Source organism: Phocoena sinus, chromosome 2, assembly GCF_008692025.1.
Source record: "Phocoena sinus isolate mPhoSin1 chromosome 2, mPhoSin1.pri, whole genome shotgun sequence".
NCBI classification, from domain to species: Eukaryota; Metazoa; Chordata; class Mammalia; order Artiodactyla; family Phocoenidae; genus Phocoena; species Phocoena sinus.
In genome coordinates this window covers 142,914,159-142,935,924 of record NC_045764.1, presented here as the reverse complement: position 1 = coordinate 142,935,924, position 21,766 = coordinate 142,914,159, and the positions used below count along the sequence as shown (strand labels likewise).

The 21,766-nt window shown below is 33.3% G+C and overlaps 1 protein-coding gene across 5 annotated transcripts in view; it reads right to left on the bottom strand.

The window, feature by feature from the left end:
• GPHN (gephyrin) overlaps nucleotides 1–21,766 on the bottom strand; it is a 636,104-nt gene that overhangs the window by 522,067 nt on the left and 92,271 nt on the right. For all 5 annotated transcript variants that reach the window (XM_032623646.1, XM_032623644.1, XM_032623643.1 and 2 more), the window contains exon 2: nucleotides 847–925. In XM_032623646.1, coding sequence (XP_032479537.1) covers nucleotides 847–925 — 79 coding nt within the window. The remainder of the gene's footprint in view (nucleotides 1–846; nucleotides 926–21,766) is intronic.

Here is a 21,766-nt window from a genome sequence, read left to right as displayed (position 1 = left end):
ATCTGATGTGGAAGAGTAATTTTTTGTTATAATATATTTTACTGAATGCATTAAGTATCATTAAAGAAAGCATCTGCCCACACTCAATTTTCTTTCCCTGCTGCCCAGGGCTTAACTAGTATTGAATGTTTTTTTAATAAAAGGTGATCTTACTGGAAGGATATTTTCCTACAGAAGATAGTATGCATGATTTGCAGTTAATATAAAACTGAAAAAAATTGAGTCATGAAATAAAAATAGAAAATGACATTATATTCTGATATGAAATATGTTCTGATAAAGAATGGAACTGACTCATTAGCCAGAACATTAAAAATTGAAACCTACAAAACTCTTCAAAAATCTTGTGCTATACATAGTGTTCTAATGTAAAACATCAGAAATATATTCAATACAGTCAAGTATATTGTTATTACAAATAACCGTTTTACATTTGTAATTATACTTACAAATGATTAGTATAAATTATTCAAAAAAGCTTAAAATTGATGTAAACAAATTCAGTCTTGCCTTCCCAAGCAAAACAACTACTAATCATCTTCCCTTCCTACTATCTACTGCCACATTGGTAAGATATCATCAACCATTAGTAGATACTCTTTGAAAGTCAATCATTAATCACAACTTTATCTCTTCTTCTAAAATCTCCTCAATTTCTAAACAGAAAGTGTTCCATAACTTCACTTCTGTTGAAACTGTTCTATGTGCTTCACTATATGTAACACAAATTGTCAGAAAACAAGAAATTACTCAACCTTAAATCAGTTCTGTTACAACTCTTCCGGAAAAAGTCACACAAATCATAAAGTTTGAATTTACACTTAATACTGAAAACCAAATACTTACAAAGAAGGATCTTGTACAAGATCTTTGAGATTTATCCCACTGCGATCTTCTGCAAGATTCCTGAAGCAACTATCACTCACTAAACAGGAAAAGGGGAAAGAAAAAGAAAGTTAATTTTTGTTTACATTTCATTTAAATTATTACTGTCCAAAAGGAATTTTGAAATTAAAATTGGTTCTCTGGATAGGGTTTTTCTAAACATCAAGAATGATCAATTTCTGGGCCTGGTAGATTAAACAGCAAATATTAACATTCAATAACATCAATAATCTAAGCACACAGACTTTATATAAATACAATATATAAAAGAATAAACATACGGGTCTAAATTTTATTTTACTTTTACAAGACTAATTTACCAGTCCATAGTGGCAAGTCACTGCTTCCACAACAACTAGAAAAACAAAAAAAGGTAAACTATCCCCCAAAATCATATTTTTAAAGACAATGGAGAACTTTGGATACAAAAAGGATAAACTAGGAGAAAAGTGCTATCTCTTCTTGGGTAAGCTGAGCCTCCTGATTGTTTCACTACTGGGAGGATTTACCATCTAGACGTAAGAACCAGACAGAGGGACACTACCAGGGAAAAGAGAAACCAGCATAGTTTGCGATAGCTCTTGGGCGGGCAATGACAGACTGGAATCCCATGGGACCCACAAGACACAGACAGTTTTCTTCTGGGAGATTTGCTGGGGCCTAGGACTGTACAAGAAGTTCTGGGGGAAGGAGAAGAGAATGGGACACAGGGCAAATAATGTTTTCTGCACTGCAGAAGTGATTAGGAGTTAAAGTCACACTACAACAGATGGAGCCTACCACTTTCAGTGCAGAATTTCAATAGGTCTCCCCTCAAGATATTTGCTCTCAATCAAAAGCATCCCACCTTGAGAGGGGAGATGAGTAAAAGGGGGCAGAAGCCAAATGGTAGAGTAAAATCTCCAACAATTTCATAGTATATTAGTACAAAGCCACAGCACAGAGGAATAACTGCAATGCAACAGGTCTGGCCCTTAAGACATTTAAAACCAGAGGCACACTGAGTATATCTAAAGCTGTCACTCAAACCACCCAGCTCAATTTGTGGCTGAGTTGAGACGGTTAACACGTAATCATTTCTTTCTAATATAATATTGAAAGAAAATAACATTTACATCAATTTCTATCCTAGTATAGACAGTATTTGGTATATGATAATAATTACAAAGTACAGGAAAGGGGACAAAATGTGACCAATAAACAGTTGAAAGTATATGCCAACCCACAGATAATACACAATTAGAAGACAAGGACTTTAAGAAAACCATAAGTTAAAGAAGATATACAAAAAATGTTCACAGTAGATGAAAATTTTCACATTTCAATAGAGAATTAAAATCTGCGAAAAAGAATCTAATAGTAATTTTAGAACTGAGAAATACAGTATCTGAAATTAAGAAATCTGTGGGTGGGTTTTTAGCCAACTCAACACAGCAAAACACAGAATTAATGAACTTGAAGAGAGCATCCAAACTGAAGTAAAAAGAAGAAGAAGAAAAAAAAGAACAGAGCATAAGAGACATGCTGGAATCAAACAGCTAATGTAATTGTAGTTGAGAAGAGAGAGAATGGGGAAGAAGTAATACTTTCAGAAAAAACAGCTGAGAATATTCCAAAACTGATATAATACATCACTCATTGACTCTGGGAATACAGCCAACCCTGTACTGGAAAATGTGAAAGAAAACCACCCTCAGCAAACTGCTGAAAATCAAAGATAAGAAGAAAATCTTAAAAACAGCAAGGGGAAAAAAAGGACACATCACCTTCAAAGGAAAAACAATAAAACTTGCAGCTGAGCGTCCAACATAAACTATGGAATACAGAAGACAATGGAACAATATAGTTAAAATGCTGGGGGAATATCTAGAATCTAAGTCTATACCTTGATAAAATATCCATCCCAAAATTAAAGGTGAAATAAAATTTTACTCATATAAAAGTTTTGTATTTGTAAGCATAAATATTAAGTTATTATTTCCTATTTCAATTTAACAGTTTTATTATGTATCTCTTAGCCATTTTCAATCTTCACAAGGAGCAACAAGAACACTTGCCTTGTCCCTTTCAAAAATCCATTACCTAATATTTTATTCATATTTTATATTCCCTTTTCTTACAGCTCAAAATTATAAGCTCCCTAAATCTGAATCTGCCTCTAATATAAATAAAAAACGTATATAATGATGCATTTAAAGGATCTGAAGTTGAAATCAAGTTTGCAGTTTTATTATTAACTCCAAAAAGGTATCCCCTACTTTTTTTTTCACAATGAGGTAATTTTGATCAATATATAATTTTCTCTCCATATTTAACAGACACTGATCTCAACCTATTGATTCGAGACAAATTTCCTGCTCTTCATAATTTTAACACAAATGCTCATTACAACATTTCCTAATTAGGGCCAAAAGGAAAAAAATAAAATGTTGCCACACTATAAGAAAAGTTGGTTTCCAGCTGCGTTGAACTAATATTGAAATTATAATATATTATATCATAAAATTTGTTCTCATAAAGTTTCTTGCCCAATTTGGCAAATATGAGAGCTTAGTTAAAACTTCAAGAGCCTGAAAGTTTGGGAGGCTTAATTAAAATAGAATAAACCTTTGCTCCTATAAAGGCTTATTAGTCAGCTAGTGAAAATGAATTTTGCTAATAAAGGAGGCACTTTCTAACGTTCATATCTCATCCAAAGTTTAAGTTTAAAACAGAGCAAGAAATCTAAAGAAATTCAATAGTTTCTTAACAAATATTCTGAAACTCTACCTGCCTAATATATTTATTTTTAATAAAATATATTTAAAATATTTAAATATATTTAAAATATAAAATAAAATATATTTCACCAATGTAACAAATCTTGTTTTTGAATTATAAATAAGAACATGGTAGATTTTAAGAAGCTAGTGAACATACTTTTTTCATGTGTAAATCACACCAAAATCAATCAGTTTGGTCATCATATTTTTTTGTTGTTCTTCCCCCCCACCAGTATAGGCCAACAAAAGGAATTACTATGCTCTTTGTTCCAATGATTAATATCACAAAATTAAGAGCTGGTTCTTAGGAACATACGTATTTTTCAAAAATTGTCCCTTTCTATGATCACAGTGTGAAAGTTAAAGGTTTAGTGGAAAATGTCATTATGCTGTAATTTTAAAATATACCAAAAAATATGAGCACTTAATTCCTTTTATTTTGAAAATATATCAGATAGTTCAATTAATACCTGATATAAGAAAAATTAGACTAACTCCATAATTCCTGGTTTCGTTTTTTTAAGATAGATCTCTATATTTTTTGTTATTCAGATGAAAATCACATAACACAAAATTAACCATTTTAAAGTGCACAATTCTGTGACATTTAGCTCATTCAGAATGTTGTGCACCTCCACGTCTATTTCCAAAACATTTTCATCATCCCAAGAGAAGACCTGGTACCCGTTAAGCAGCAAGTCCCCAATCCTCCCTTCCCTTCCCCCAATCACTGGCAACCACCAGTCTGTTTTTGGTCTCTACGGATTTAATAATTCTGGATATTTCATACAAATGGAAGCATACAATATAGGACATTTTGTGTCTGAATTCTTTCACTGAGCATAATGTTTTCAAGGTTCATCCATGTACAGAGAAAAATCATTCCTCTTTATGGTTGAATAATATTCCATTGTATGTATGTACCACTTTTGTTCATCCACTCACCCTTTGTTGGCCATTTGAGCTGTTTCCACCCTTCAGTTATTGTGAACAGGCTAAGTAAGCACGCACGTACAAATATTTGTTTGAGTACCTGTTTTCAACTCTTTGAGGTATATACCCAGAAATGGAATTGCTGGATCATACGGAAATTCCATGTTTAACTTTTTGCCAATTGTTTTCCAAAGCAGCTGCACTATTTTACATTCCACCAACAATGTACAAGGATTCCATTTCCCCACATCCACAGACGTTATTGTCTGTCTTTTTAAATTTAGTCGTAACAGTGGGGTGTGAAGTATTATCTCATTGTGGTTTTGATTATATTTCCTTAATGATAAATGACGTTGAGCATTCTTTAATATGCTGTTGGCCATTTGTATATTTTCTTTGGAGAAATGTCTATTTAAGTTCTTTGCACACTTTTTAATTAGGTTGTTGAGTTGTAAGACGTCTTTATATATTCTGGATACTAGACCCAGACATATGATTTACAAATATCTTCTCCCATTCTGTAGGTTGTCTTTATGCTGTCTAGATGTCTTTTTTTTTTTAATTAATTAATTTATTTATTTATGGCTGTGTTGGGTCTTCGTTTCTGTGCAAGGGCTTTCTCTAGTTGTGGCAAGCAGGGGCCACTCTTCATCGCGGTGCGCAGGCCTCTCACTGTCACGGCCTCTCTTGTTGTGGAGCACAGGCTCCAGACGCGCAGGCTCAGTAGTTGTGGCTCACGGGCCCAGTTGTTCTGCGGCATGTGGGATCTTCCCAGACCAGGGCTCGAACCCGTATCCCCTTCATTGGCAGGCAGATTCTCAACCACTGCACCACCAGGGAAGCCCTCTCTAGATGTCTTTTAATGCACAACAGTTTTTAATTTTGAGGAAGTTCAATTTGTCTATTTTTTCTTTGGTAGTTTGTGCTTTTGGTATCATATTTAAGAAACCACTGCCAAGTCCAAGGTCATGAAGAACTTCCCCTATGTTTTCTTGTAAGAATTTCAAAATTTTAACTGTTATATTTAGGTCTTTTATTCATTTTGACTTAATGTTTGTACATGGTGTGAAAGTAAGAGTCTAGCTTCATTCTTTTACGTGTGGGTATCTAGTTGTTCCAGCACCATTTACTAAAGAGGCTGTTCTTTCCCCATTGAATGGCCTTGGCACTCTTCTGAAAAATCAAATACTCATAGACACATGAGCTGATTTCTAGACTCAATTCTATACCATTTATCTATATGTCTACCCTTATGCTAATATCACACTGTTTCTATTACTGTAGCTTTGTAAGAAGCTTTTAAATTGGGAACTGTGAGTCCCCCAACTTTTTCTTTTTCAAGATATTTATGGTTACTCAGCATCCCTTGCAACTCCATATGAATATTAGGACTCTAATCCATTTCTTACACCAAATTTTTTTCCCATTTTAAGTAGATTCATTTTAAGACACATCTGACTATTACCAATTACCTGCCCTCATATGCCACTTTATATTTTTTTCCATGTTTAAGTCCTACCATTTTCTACCTCCTAGAAGAAAAGTTCCCTGAATTCTCCTAAAAAGGATGCAAACTAAGTAAAGAACTATTACTGAGCAAACTGAAGATAAATATTGTCATGATGGAAATTTAGTAATGTTCTTAATATATCCAACCTAAAATTACAAGCCAAAATAATGCTAATATGTAAAACCTATACTATGATAACCATTTCACAACTACCAATGATGCCTGAATCTTAAGTAATTTTAAGTAATTTCAAGCTGTTGTGCACTGTGCTGTCAAAAGGTAACACATTCCCAAGCTGAGAAAATTTAGAACAATAAGCGAAATCTCCTTTCCCAATAAATTTGCAACAGATATGTTTCCTGAGTTCAAACTACAGTTTGAGCAGGATTTTTTGGATCTGATCCAAGTGGAAAGAAATTTTTTCATATTTTAAAATCCACTTAATAACTATGCAACTAAGGAGCCTCCACCTTATCTTCAATTGGACGTTGATTATTCTGCAATGTAATGTACATGCTAAAAGGCAAGAAAACTTAATAGAATTCTAAAACCACATTCCAGATAATTAATGTGCTCCATTAAAATTATCTGTTCATGGACTGATATCAGTATTCACCAATAACTATCTTTTCAATGAGTGGAAAGACATACGCAAAAATAAAACACTCCATACAAATCAGCATTAATAAATGAACATTTACAATTTATTTTGATGACAAGAAATACTAACTGTAAACTCTAATCATTCCTCACCCAATTCCATTCTTTAAATTGGTAAATGTGTATGACAAATACGGCACTTAATTATTATAATTATATTTGGATTTCATAAATTTTAGAAATTGTAAAAATATGTTTTCTTTCTTGTGATAGTAGTATATACATAATATTTTCAATTTTGCCTCTTGGCCCACAAAAACCAGAATATTTACTATCTACCCCTTACGGAAAAAGTTTACTGATCTCTGGTTTATAGGAACACAGCAGGATTACCATGCACCATACAGAGCTAGTTGATGTTAATCCCTAGCACATGCATTAGTATAGCATATTTCCATGACTATGCACAGAACAGCATAAATTACAGAACCGATTTATACTCTCCTCTATTTTTTATATCTCTGGCTAAAGCCCATATCAAAACTCAAGTTACTGGGAAAACTTCCAAATATATTCATCCATCCTCATATATGTTCACCGACCAATCCTAGACAATGAGAGATCACTGAAGACTCAGTGGGGGGCCAGGAGTACCATTCTCACCCAGCAGTGCCGTGGAGAGCCTAACTCAAGTATTAAAGGAGGCCAAATGGAGAACTTGACTTCTACCCCAGCCTGGCAGTAAAGAGGAAATGACTACCTCCCTTTACCTGCCTGAGCAACGTGTGAGTAAGCCAGCAAAAACAGAAGATTTAAATAAGATCCCAGTTCATAATGTAATACCCAAAATGCCCAGGTTTCAACAAAAATATCAACTGTCATTATGGATTAATGGAACAGAATAGAGAGCCCCCAAAAAACCCCTTACACCTATGGTCAATTAATCTTTGACAAAAGAGGCAAGAATATACAATGGAGAAAAGACAGTCTCTCCAGCAACTGATGCTGGAAAAGCTGGACAGCCTCATGTAGATCAATGAAGTTAGAACACTCCCTCACACTATACACAAAACTAAGCTCAAAATAGCTTAAAGACTTATAAGACATGACACCATAAAACTCCTAGAAGAGAACATAGGCAAAACATTCTCTGACATAAATTGTACCGATGTTTTCTTAGGTCAGTCTCCCAGGGCAACAGAAATAAAAGCAAAAAGAAACAAATGGGACCTAATCAAACTTATACATTTTTGCAAAGCAAAGGAAACCATAAACAAAATGAAAAGACAACCTACGAAACGGAAGAAAATATTTGCAAATAATGCAACCAACAAGGGCTTTTCAAAACATACAAACAGCTCATGCAATTCAATATCTAAAAAACAAACAACCCAATCAAAAAATGGGCAGAAGGGCTTCCCTGGTGGCGCAGTGGTTGAGAATCTGCCTGCTAATGCAGGGGACACGGGTTCGAGCCCTGGTCTGGGAGGATCCCACATGCCGCGGAGCAACTAGGCCCGTGAACCACAAGTACTGAGCCTGCGCATCTGGAGCCTGTGCTCCCCAACAAGAGAGGCCGCGATAGTGAGAGGCCTGTGCACCGCGATGAAGAGTAGCCCCCACTTGCCACAACTAGAGAAAGCCCTCGCACAGAAACGAAGACCCAACACAGCAAAAATAAATTAATTAATTAAAAAAGCCCTGAAATTTGGAGTTTAATACTGAATTCTGCTTTCTAAAAAATAAAAAAAAAAATGGGCAGAAGACCTAAACAGCCATACAGCCATTTCTACAAAAAAGACATACAGATGGCCAACAAGCACATGAAAAGATGCTCAACACTGCTAATTATTAGAGAGATTCAAATCAAAACTACACCTCACACTGGTCAGAATGGCCATCATTAAAAAGTCTACATATAACAAATGCTGGAGATGGTGTAAAGAAAAGGGAACCCTCCTACACTGTTGGTGAGAATGCAAATTGGTGCAGCTACTATGGAGAATAGTATGAAGATTCCTTAAAAAAACTAAAAACAGAGTTGCCATATGATCCAGGAATCCCACTCATGAACATATATCCAGATAAAACTCTAATCTGAAAAGATACATGCACCCAAATATTCATACCTGCACTATTTACAATAGGCAACCTAATGTCCATCGACAGATGAATGGATAATGAAGATGTCATATATACATATATATACAGTGGAATAATAGCCATAAAAAAAGAATGAAATAATGCCATTTGCAGCAACATGGATGGACCTAGGGATTATCATACTAAGTGAGGTGAATCAGACAGAGAAAGACAAATACCATACGATATCACTTATATGTGGAATCTAAAATATTATACAATGAACTTACTTATAAAACAGAAACACTCACATAGAAAACAAACTTATGGTTACCAAAGGGGTTTGGGGAGGGATAAATTAGGAGTTTGGGATTAGCGGATACAAACTACTATAAATAAAATATATAAATGACAAGGTTCTACTGTATTGACAGGGAACTATAGTCAATATCCTGTAATAAATCATAATGGAAAAGAGTATGAAAAAGAATATATATACAAAACTGAATTACTCTGCTGTAAACCAGAAACTAACACAACATAATAAATCAACTATACTTCAATTAAAAAAAAAAAGATAAAAAGTCAATTGTCATAAAAAGAACCAGGAAGATCTCAAACTGAATGAAAAAAGACAACTGATAGGTACCAATACAGAAATGATAAAGACATTTAATCACAGAAAAATAGACCCCAAAAAATTAAAAATAAACAAAGCCTCAAGGACCTATGGGACCATAACAAAAGTCCTAACTTTCCTATCATTTGAGTCTTAAAGGAGAGGAGAAAAAATGCAAGGCTGAAAAAGTATTTGAAGAAATAATGCCTTGAAAACTTCCCAAATTTGGCAAAAGACACAAACATACAGATGCAAGAAGCTGAGAAAACCTCAAACAAGAGAAAGGTAATGAAATCTGTACCAAGACAAATCATGGCCAAATTTCTGAAAACTAGAGACAAAGAAACAATCTTGAAAACAGTGAGAGAGAAACTACACCTTATCAATAGCAGAAAAACAACTCAAATGACAGGAGATCAGAAACCAGAGAAGACAGAAGTGCTCAAATAAAAGAACTGTGAACCTACATACTATATATAGTGAAAATATCCTTCAGAGGTGGAAAAGAAATTAGGACATTTTTCAAATGAAGTTAAAACTAAGAAAATTTGTCACCAGGGCACATACCCTAAAGAGCTGGGTCTGAGAAAAGATCAATTAAGTTGACAAACCTCTAACAAGACTGACAAAGAAAAAAAAAAATAGAATACACAAATTACCTATATCAGGAATAAAACAGGAGGTATATGACTACAGACTTCATAGAAATCAAAATAATAATAAAGGAATATTACAAACAACTATAAAGGAGTTAAATTTAGCAACATAAAGAAAACAGACCAATTTCTCAAAAAACACATATTACCACAATTCACCCAATATGATATAAATAATTTGAATAATCCTACAACTATTAATGAAACTGAAATTTTAAAACTCCCCAAAAAGGAAATCTCCAGGCTGAAATGACTTCAGTGGAAAATCCTACCAAATATCTACAGAACAATTAATACCAATTCTATACCATCTCTTTCAGAAAACAAGTGGAGGGAAAACTTCCAAATTGATTTTATGAATCCACTATTACCCTGATGCAGAAACCAAAGACAGTACCAAAAAACAAAAACAAAATCCCACAAATATTTCCCATTTGAATATAGACTCCAAAGATCCTTAGCCAAAAGTCAGCAAACAGAATTCAGCAATATATAAAAAGAATTACATACCAAGACCAAATGGGGTTTATTCTAGGGATGCAAGGCTGTTTCAAAATTTGAAAAACAATTCATGTAATCCAACATAGTAAAAGGTTAAAGTACAATCACATGATCATTCAACTGAGGCAGAAAAAGCATTTCTCAACATTCAGCATCCCTCCATAATAATAAAAAAAAATCTCAAAAAGAATAGGAATAAAAGGGAAATTCATCAACTTGATAAACAGCATTTATAAAAATCTTCAGCTAAAACCATTCTCAATGGTAAAAAGACTGAATGCTTTCCCCTAAAGGTCAGGAACAAAATGAAGATGTCTTCTCTCATCACTCTTACTGAGTGAAGTAATGGAAGATTTAACCAGTGCAACAGGCAATAAAAGGAAACAAAAGGCATACAGATTAGAAAGACAGAAGTAAGCTATCCCTCATTACATATAACATCGTCGTCAACACACAAAATCTACCAAAAACTCCTTTAACTAATAAGTGAGTTCATCAAGATGTTAGGATGTAAGATCAACATATAAAAATCAACTGTATTTCTATGCATTAGCCATGAAAACATTATCTTAAAGTTAAAATATAATACCATTTACAATTGTTCAAAAGAAAATGAAATACTTGTAAGTACATCTAACAAATCTTGTACAGCACTTGTATACTGAAAATTATAAAATGCTGGTGAAGGAAATCAAAGAACTAATAAGAGAGACATATGGTGTTCATGGATTGGAAGACTCAACACAGTACACAGTAACAATACATATTCTCCCCAAATTAACATCCAGTTTAGCATGCTTCCTATCAAAATCTCAGTGAATTTTTTGTACACCTGGACAATATCACTCTAAAATTCATAAAGAAAGACAAAGGAACTAGAATAATTAAAACAATTTTGAAAAAGAACTAAGAGTGAGGGACCACTCTTCTAGATTTCAAGACATATAGATACAGTAATCATCAATGTGTGGTATTAGCAGAAGGATGAACACACATATCAATAAATCAGAACACAGAAGAGACCCAGACAAATATGCCCAACTCATTTTTGACAAAAGTACAAAAGCAATTAAATGAAGGAAAGACAATCTTGTCAACAAATGGTGCTGGAAAAAGTGGACATCCAGAAGCAAAAAAGTTTAACCTCCACCTGTGTCACACCTTAAAGAAAAATTAACCCAAACTAGATCATAGAGTTAAATGTGAAATGTAAAATTATATTAAATTCTTATAAAAAAACAGAAGAAAGTCTTATGGGCTAGGCAAGAATTCTTAGATTTAAAACAAGAAGTACCACCCATAAAAAGAAATATATATAAACTGTATTTCATCAAAATTTAAAACTGCTGCTGTGTGAAAAATCCTGTTAGAAAAGTGAAAGAAGCTACCAAAAATTATCTCTTTTTAGAACAACCAAATATGTCTGCATGTAATTTAAAATAGTTAAACCTTCTTGCTTTTAAGAAAAACCTCTGATGCTCACCTCCTTACAAAAGCGTAATAGTAAAAGTGATAGAAAAACATTTATATATCTTTTATAAATCCATAATTGAATACCTTATCCATTATGCTTTATAAATTGCTTATGTTGCATATTACTCAAACTTTTTTTTAAGAGAGAAGTTTGACTCTCCTGGAAAACTGATATGATTCTTCTTTTCAGATAATGATATCCACAGGACATTTTTTTTTGTTCCTATTTTGTCTTGGTTTCCAGGATACTTAGAGTCAAATCTAGTACTCGATTGCAGTAAAGTGTACTGGATGTGTTTAACAATTACTATTCGTGTGTGTGTGTGTGTGTGTGTGTGTGTGTCTGTGCCTCTGTGTGTCTCTGTGTGTATCTGCTTCTACCTTGTGGAAGTTATTAGATCATAATTTGTAATAAATAAATAAAAAGTCCTGTCCATTCTCAGTTCACATGGAATTAGAAATCAGTCCTGAGACTTCTGTTGAAGACAAAAATATTCTGATTTGTAAGACCTATTAAGCAATCAGGAGTTTTCTCTATAAGGAACTGGAGGCTCAGCAGCAATTCTAGCTCCTTCTCTTCTAGAAGACAAATATCAGATAACTAGCTATGGAATACAAATGAGTAGTCACCAGATCTCCTGGGAAGATGCCCAACAAATTGTACATTGTATTATGAAAAAATTTTAAGAGTAATGTTTGCTGCAATCAATTTAATTAACCATAGTAAAGGACAATGCTTCTCAAACCATAACGTGCATCAGAAACATCCAGGGAATTTTTGTTTTTTTAAGTACCAGAACCTCCTTCTGTCTCAGCAATTGTGAGTTAAGATTTTGGGGTATAGTCAGGTTTTTAAATCAATGGTACAATAGAAAGAACAGTAAGAGTAAAGTCTGAACAGCGACCTCAAGTCTGGTTCTATCAATTACTAGCTATATGAGCATAAGTATACATCCTTCAGACTCTTCACCTATATACACAACGGGAATAAGACTATCTGTACTACCTAATGTTCAGAATTGCTGAAAAGAGCAAATGGGTAATATGTTAAAGCACACTGAGACCTGTGAGATACCATATAAATAAGATGTATGGTTAACATTACTAAGGCAAAGAGATCAACAGAACTGATAAATGTACAATGGGTTTATAATTAAATTCAAGGTTCCTTGACTGACATTATGGAATATTTTCAAGAGTAAATGTTATTTTATAAATTTCTGAATATGTGTCTTTTATTAAAAATATCTCTTCTAACATGGCAATAACCATCAGTAAGGATTCCTTTAAGGTAAAGGACTTTGAATCATGCAAATCTCAGATCGTCTTCATTGGAGCTCTGTTTCCCTCATTCATTTTGTAGTCAGTATGCAGAGTTAAACCCACTGCAGCAAAGTCTCCAAGTGTCCATAGTTAAAAATCCTTCTCTCCACATCATTCACAATCATTTCTAACTATTTGCAATCATAAAACTTATCGCCAGAACACCAATAACATTCGGGTTATTTGGCTGCAAAATCAGCTGATTTACATACACACCACCACATGATTCTTAACCTTCTGATACCACATTATGAATAACTCCATTGTGGTAAAACTGAAAACACACAGGTAATAGCAAATTCCCCTGGATTTGCAAGTTGATTGCCATTGCAAGTTGATCTTTAAATCAAGGTAGCAACTTGTTTAAGATGATATTTGAATATATATTTTTAAATCTTCCTTTATTTCCCATTTAACACACATAATACTACATAAAATATTTTGAGTTGTTATACATCCAAAAGTAAAAGACCTGCTGATATTTGGTTTCTTGTAAAAATTAAAAGATCTTTAATACAAGGAGCATATCTAACTGTAAGAAAACACATACACATTTCTTGTACAGTTTTTAATCTCTTTCTTAAAAATTTAAATTGTATTTAAAGTATACTAGGAGGCTTTGGAGGGTTGGCATAATCTGATTTACGTTTTTCTTAAAACTTTATAGAATTCACTTTTAAAATTTTAATTATGGTAAAATACACAACATAAAATTCACATCTTAACCATTTTTAAGTATATATTCACACTGCTGTGCAACCAATCTCAGGAACTTTTCATTTTGCAAAACTGAACCTCTGTACCCATTAAGCAACAATTCCTCATATTCTCCTACCCTTAGCCTCTGGCAACCATAGTTTTGCTTTCTGTTTGTATGCCTTTAACTACTCTAGGAATCTCATGTAAGTGGAATCATACAGTATTTTCTTTTTGTGACTGGCTTGTTTCACTTAGCCTAATATCTCAAGGTCATCCATGTTGTAGCTTGAGTTAGAATATCCTTCCTTTTTAAGGCTGAACAATATTCCATTCTACGTATATACTACATTTTGTTTATCCATTCAACTGCCAATGGACTTTTGGGTTGCTTCCACCTTTTGGCCAATGTGAATAATGCTGCTTTGAACACAGGTGTACAAATATTTCTTCAAGATCTTACTTCCAGTTCTTTTGCGTATATACTCAGAAGTGGAAATGCTGTATCATATGATCATTCTATTTTTAACTTTTTGAGGAACTGCCATATTGTTTTCCATAGCAGCTGCACCATTTTACTTTCACACCAGCAGCGCACAGGGGTACCAGTTTCTCCAAACCCTCACCAATACTTGTTATTTTCTGGATTTTTTGATAGTAGCCATCTTAACGGGTGTGAGGTAATATATCATTGTGGTTTTATTTTGCATTATCCTAATGATTAGTGATGTTGAACATCTTTTCATATGCTTGTTGGTCATCTGTACATCTTCTTTAGAGAAATGTCCATTTAAGTGTTTTGCCCATTTTTAATCCAATCATCTGATTTTCGTTGTTGAGTTGTTTTTCATCTTTTGCAACTAAATTATAACTCTTAATAGTGTGATTTCAATCATATGTAAGTTTTTTTAAATCATATTGAAAGTAACCAATAACAATAGAAAAAACCCACTGTGTTTCAAAACACAGTTATGTTGCATTATTTGTAAGGTGACTTTGTATATACATTTTAACCTTTTTAAGCATTATGCCCCTCATCTATACAATAGGGACAATTATATGTCCTTATCTGATCTCATAGGGGTAGCCTGAATATCAAACGAGATAATTGTAAAACTATAAAATAAAGTTATATAAATAAATGCTGCATCCAAATCAGTTTAGACAGCTTTGAAAATTTTAAAATAAAGATGTACCAACCTGGAAAGAGACTGAGGATTGGGATGTATGATAAGTAAATCAGAAAAACCTGGATAAATGGAGCCAGATAAATATCTTTCAGATTAGTGTCATTCTTATCATTCATACCAATTCTTTTTTATTTTTCATTTGCTTCATAGATTTTTAAGTACCATGTTCTCCATGTAATGCTTGCTTCCAGAATACTCTTATGAAGCTCCTAAATATTCAGGAATTTCCAAGGAGCAATTTAAGAATTCCATATCAACTTCATCACATGGAGCTATAGAACAACCTGCCACTCTTCCATAGGATAGAGCATGAATTACTTTCTTCTTTCAACAAAGAAAAGAAAAACACAGCAAAACTTCTAAGCATGAAATAAGTAAATATTTGCATGCCTTACTGCATATTTTAAATTAGTATTTTAAATATGCAATTATAAATTTTTATGTAAGAATTAATCACTTCTATTTAAATGTAATAATTAACCTCTTCAAAATTTTGTAAAAACCTCAGACTAGTTTACTTAGCAACTGAATTTTAAAATCTCCTTATCCTTCTTTTACTTGCATAGTGGTTTAAGAACACAGACTCCAAAGTTAGATGACCTGGATTTGATCTTAGCATCCATTTAATCAATGTGTGACCTTCAGCAAGTTAACCTCTCTGTTCCTTGACTTTTTCATGTTTAAAATGAGGCTAACAATAATAGCACCTCTCTCAGAGTTATTGCAAGCAGTAAATAAGTCAATACAGATGAAGTGATTAGAATACTGCCAGACACATTATAAATGTTACTGCTATTATTTCTATTATTATAATCATTACTATTATCTCTGCTTTGGCTTTGTGATACATTCCCTTAAAAGGATAAAAGCAAAACTGAAACATTTTTGATGGCACATTTCACAGTTAAAGGTTTATCTAATTAACAAGGCAATCAGAAAAGATATTAATGTGGGCAGAGAATGAAATTCATCTTAGAAAGCATCATGAATATCTAAAAAAGTATACTGAACCACTAGATTACATTGTAATTTATATAGACAAATTTAAGAAAGATGGTATCTGAAGTACATAGATTTTTTGAGAACCTTACTATATACTTGTAATTACTTCTTCCCAAACTCACAATTTAACCCAAGGCTTACTGGATATTTTACAGAAGTAATCATAAATCTAAGTAATAGAGAAATCCAAATTTCAACAAAGTCAGGCAGCTCTAAAGGTAAACTCCAATGAAGGCCAAAAACCTGGTTAATTAAAAGTAGTCATTTAAAATCTCACTAGAATTAAGCCATCACTTACAAATAAATCTCAGTTGGTTACCTCTGACTATGCATATACCTTCGTATCTACCTGCCTGGTACAGGTACAAGACTCAACTAAAGGTGTAAATAATCAGTACCATTAAAATGATGAAAGTGAAACAGAATCACTTATCACATAGAAAAGGAAATAAAAGAATTAAAAGGCCAATTCCTCTAATATAACCACAGTAGAGGATAATAAAACCATATATTAATATAACCATAATATAACCACAGATGTTGTTGGAAGCAAGGTGTAAATCTTTACTTTTTTAAAAAACAAAACTTCCACTCACTACTCCACCCATAACAGTAGGAATTACTATCTGACTTCTGAAACTATACATTAGTTTTTCCTGTTTCTGAACTTTATATAAATGAAATCACACTACAGGCAGTCTTCTTCTATCTAGTACCTTTTGGTAAACATTATGCTTATGAGATTCATCTATGTTTTTAAATTTAATTGTGCACTGTTCATTCTCATTGTATAGTATTTCACAGCATGAAAATGCAATGATTTATTTATCTGTTCTAACATAGGCAGACGTCTGGATTGTTTTCAATCTAGGCTATTACAAATAGCACTGCTATAAACATTTTGCACATGTCTTTTGGTGAACGTAAGCAAATATTCCTGTCAGATATATACCTATGAGTGAAATTCCTGGATCATAGAAAATATGTATGTTCAGGTTTAGTGAACACTGTTCAGCTTCCCAAAGTGGTAGTACCAATTTGTGTATAGGATAATTGTATAACTTCTTAACACTTGGAAATGTCATCTTTTTATCCAGCCACTGTGGTGGAAGTATAGAGATATATATTTTGTGGTGATTTTAATTTGCATTTCTCTAATGATTATCAGTGTTGAGCACCTTTTCATGTTCATATTGATCACATACTGTTTGTGAAGTATCTTACAAGTCTTCTGATCATTTTTTAAATTGGGTTGTTAGAAATGAATCTTTTGCTGTATATATGTATTCTTTTTTCATCCTATGGCTTGCATTTTAGTATTTTATAGTATCTTTCCTAAAGTTCTTAATGTGATCCAATTTTACAGTCTTTCCTTAAGTTGTAATGTGATCCAGTTTATCAAAATTTCCTGTTTACTGTTTAAGAAACCCTTGCCTAACCCAAGATCATGAAGATATTTTCCCATGTTTTCATTTAAAAGCGTTATTTTTTTTACCTTTCTCAGTTGGACCTATAATATATCTGAAATGAATTTTTATGTATGATGTGAAGTGGGGGTCAATGGTCATCTTTTCCATAAGGATATCCAATGTGGGAAAAATTCTCTTCTGTACAGTACTGCAATGTTATCTTTGTTGTAAATCAGATGATAGTGTATGTATAAATCCTTTCCTGGATTTAACAGTTTTCTGTTGCTACTGTAACAAATTAACACAACTAACTTAATTTTAGTAGCTTAAACCAACACAAATTTACCGTCTCACAGTTCTGTAAGTCGGAAGTCTGGGTTGGCTTGGCTGGTTTTTCTGCTTCAGGTTCCACAAAACCAAAATCAAGGTGTCTGTCAGCTTGGCTTTTATTAGGAGGCTCTGGGAAGAATCCACTTCCAAACTCATTCAAGTTCACAGAATCCAAGTCCTTTGGTTTCAGGACTCACGTCTCTGTTTCCTTGCTGGCTGTCAGCTGGGGACTGCTCTTAGCAACCAGAGGCCTCTTTCCAGCCCTTGTACATGGGCACCTGAATATCAGAGCCAACAATAATAGTGCATAGAATCCTCCCAATACTTGAAATCTCTCCAACTCCCACCTCTGCTGCATTTATCTGCTGCTTCCAGCCAGAGAAAGTTTTCTGCTTTTAGAGGCTCATGTGATTAGATTGGGCACACCCAGATAACCCAGGATCATCTATCTATCTAAACATCCCTAATTGTATTTGCAAAGTTCCTTTTGCTATATAATGTGACATATTACAGGTTCCAAGGATTAGGGCTGGACATCTTTGGAGGCCATTATTCTCTCGACTATAATGAACACTCTATTCTGTTCCATTAGTTTACCCTTGCACCAATATCACTGTCTAAATAACTCTAGTGTTACAGAAAATCAATATCTCGTATCCTAAAGTCTTCCACTTACTTTGTTATTCCTTAAGATTCCCTTGGCTATACTTGGCCCTTTGAATTTCCAAAGAAATTTTAGACTAGATCATCAATTTTAAAAAACAAACAAAAAAATCTATGTGTCTTATAATAAGAATTGCACTAATCTTTACAGCTATTAATCTATATGACCTATGTGGTCAATTTTAGCTAACATTTCATATGAACTTCAAAAGAATGTGTATTCTATCATTTTCCAGTGACATATTGTAGAGTTAACGAGGTCATTGATCACTCTTCTATCTCTTTATTTCTTGATCATCTACTTCTATCAGCTATTGATATAGCTATCATAAATTCTCCCACTATGATTGAGGATTTGTCCAGTTCTCCTTTTGTTTCTACCAATTTTTGCATTATATATTTTAAAACTATCTTACCATGTCCATGTAGATTTAGGATTGTGATAACTTCCTAAAACACTGACCCTTTTATCATTATATTCATACATCTTTTATATCTAGTCTTGATTTTAAAGTTTACTTTGACATTAGGGTAGCCACACCAGATTTCCTTTAAGAGTGCATGGCAGATCTTTATCTATCCTTTTACTTCAACCTCCCCTGGTCTTTATATTTAAGATGTGGTTCTTGAATGTAGCATGTAATTGGGTTTTGTTTTCTTTTATACAGTCTGACAAGTTTAGTTTCTCAATTGGAATTTTAGTCTGTTTATATTTAATGTAATTGCCAGTATGATTAGGACAGAACAGGTAGACTGAGACTTAACACAGATGCAACTAAGACTTAAAATATGCCCCCAACATAAACTCAGCTGTTCATATTATAGTAATGTAATGTAATATAATGTCTATATTTTATCCTGTTTTTCTAGGTAAGAATGCTAATTTGCTGCCAGCTACTCCACTGCACTCAAAAAGTTTCGAAACTTAGCTTCTACATCATCAAATACTTACTTGAAAGCCTATATTAAATCCAAAATGATGTTCAAAGTCAAACTTAGTCTCTGAATAATTTTTGCACCATAAGCAAGTTCTAGCAGCACCTTTGACATTTTACAGTTTAATAAGGTAGTGGTACACTTTTAAAATTCCAAAGGGTAAAAAATATTTAAAGTAAGTCATACTATTTTATATTAATTTTTAATGTGACCTAGAAAAACAACTATTGTAGATGCCTTCCAAAACCACTTCTTGTGCCAAAAAAGATTATCTCACAAACACACATCAACTCAGGAATAAACAAAATAATATGATCCATTCCACCTAGGCATTTCCTCTTCTTTAAAACCAATGCCATACCCCAGTTCATATCATCCCTAATCCCTCATTAAATCCCTACATTTAATCTTTTCTTCTAAGAGGCCATAACTTAACCTCCAATAGACTCAGAGTTACCCTTCTAAACACAAATATGATGAGCACTGCTTACTTTTATATATAAAATCTCCAAGTGACAAACGTTGATTTTAGATAAAATACAACCCCTTGAGATGTCATATGAGGTCTAGTTTTTCATAGGGGATTAATGAATTTGGGATCCAAAAGGTTTTATGTATAATGTTTGATATCCACATGGATAATAACCAAATAGGTTGGCATGAACTATCATATAACTCAGGAAAGAACTCATGTGAATATCATATAATTATCAAAGTTCTGATGAGATATATTGCTAAAGATAATATTAGATATACTAGGAAATTAACTGTAATATGCTGGCATTCTATAGAAAGTCATGTTTTTTCTGCCTCTGACTTTCCTCTTGTAGTATCAAACAACTTGGTAATGTGCTCTCTGATTTCTACCCTATCATGTTACCTGGTACTATATTAAAAAGTTGTCACAAATTACCCGCAATAGCTACAATGCATTTTTAAGTAAAAAAATGTGTTTTTCTTTTGCTTTTGAATCTTCATGATAAAAATTTCCATTTAATACTTAATATCAGTGCAGTTCCTTGATTCTGAAGATAAAAACACAAGAAAAAATATTCTTTTTTAAATGATATTCATTTTCTCTATCTGATTTAAAATATTTATTGTTCCATATTTATTTACCTGATTCTGCCTAGCTACAATGTTTGGATCACAGAGGAGATCATAATAAAAGAAATTTGACTGCATAATCTATTCCTTTGAGAGAAGGATAGCATAAGTAACAATAATAGCAATGACACAAATAAAAACTAACATTTATTGAGTGTTCCCTATTTGTGTCACAAAGTGCTTTCTATGCTTTATATTATTTAAAAGCTATTCCCTAGAGACTTCTTCTTCTGCATAAGTTACAGTCACAAGAGTACATCATTCTCACCCTAAATATAAGAACATGTTGAATAAACCAAAAAAATCATTATTTAAAAAAAAATCATAGAGCTGGGAGATTTCTTCTACCAAAGAAACCTAAATGAAATAAATTCCAGAAAATGGAAGAAGAGCTGCTTTCATCCTTGGTAGAACAGCTGTAACAGGAGGAAGTCACCATAAATGAGGACAAGAAGAAACCAGAAAATTTTTAACAAATATTTAAAGACAAGTGTGGGCTAGCATGATGGCTAGAATCTCTAGAACCCCAGCCACAAATAAAGTCTGTACCTGCCATCCAACTCTCCCCATTTTGGCTAAGCTGACACCTTGAGGATATACCAACCATTATAGCCTAGTAACTATTACAGGAAAGAAAGAAGCATTATGCTCAGGAATAGTTAAGGCAAAATCTTGAATTTTCAAAATAGGTCTGCATTATCTTCTGCCCTTTTAGCCCTGATCATTATTAGCAAGGAAGCAGTCAAGAGATGATCATTTTCTGAGGATGGCCACATTTAGTGTCAAATTGCCTTACCAAGGTACGTGCACCAGGAGGTGGTGAAAGAGAGTCAGTCAAAAATGTTTTTAAGCTGTTGTTGGAGAAGGGCAACTCAGTACTCAACAATACCAGATGCCTGTGGATGGTACGAAACACAGAACTTCCATCAAACAATTTGACTACTGCCCCACCAAGTTTGGCCTTTGTGACAAAAAGAACACCAATGTCAGAATGTAAATAGTTCAGAAGGCCAAAAACATGACACATTCGTTTCAAGGGTCACAACGGTATAGCCAGTCAGTTGATCTGACTGGACGACAAAACCATTC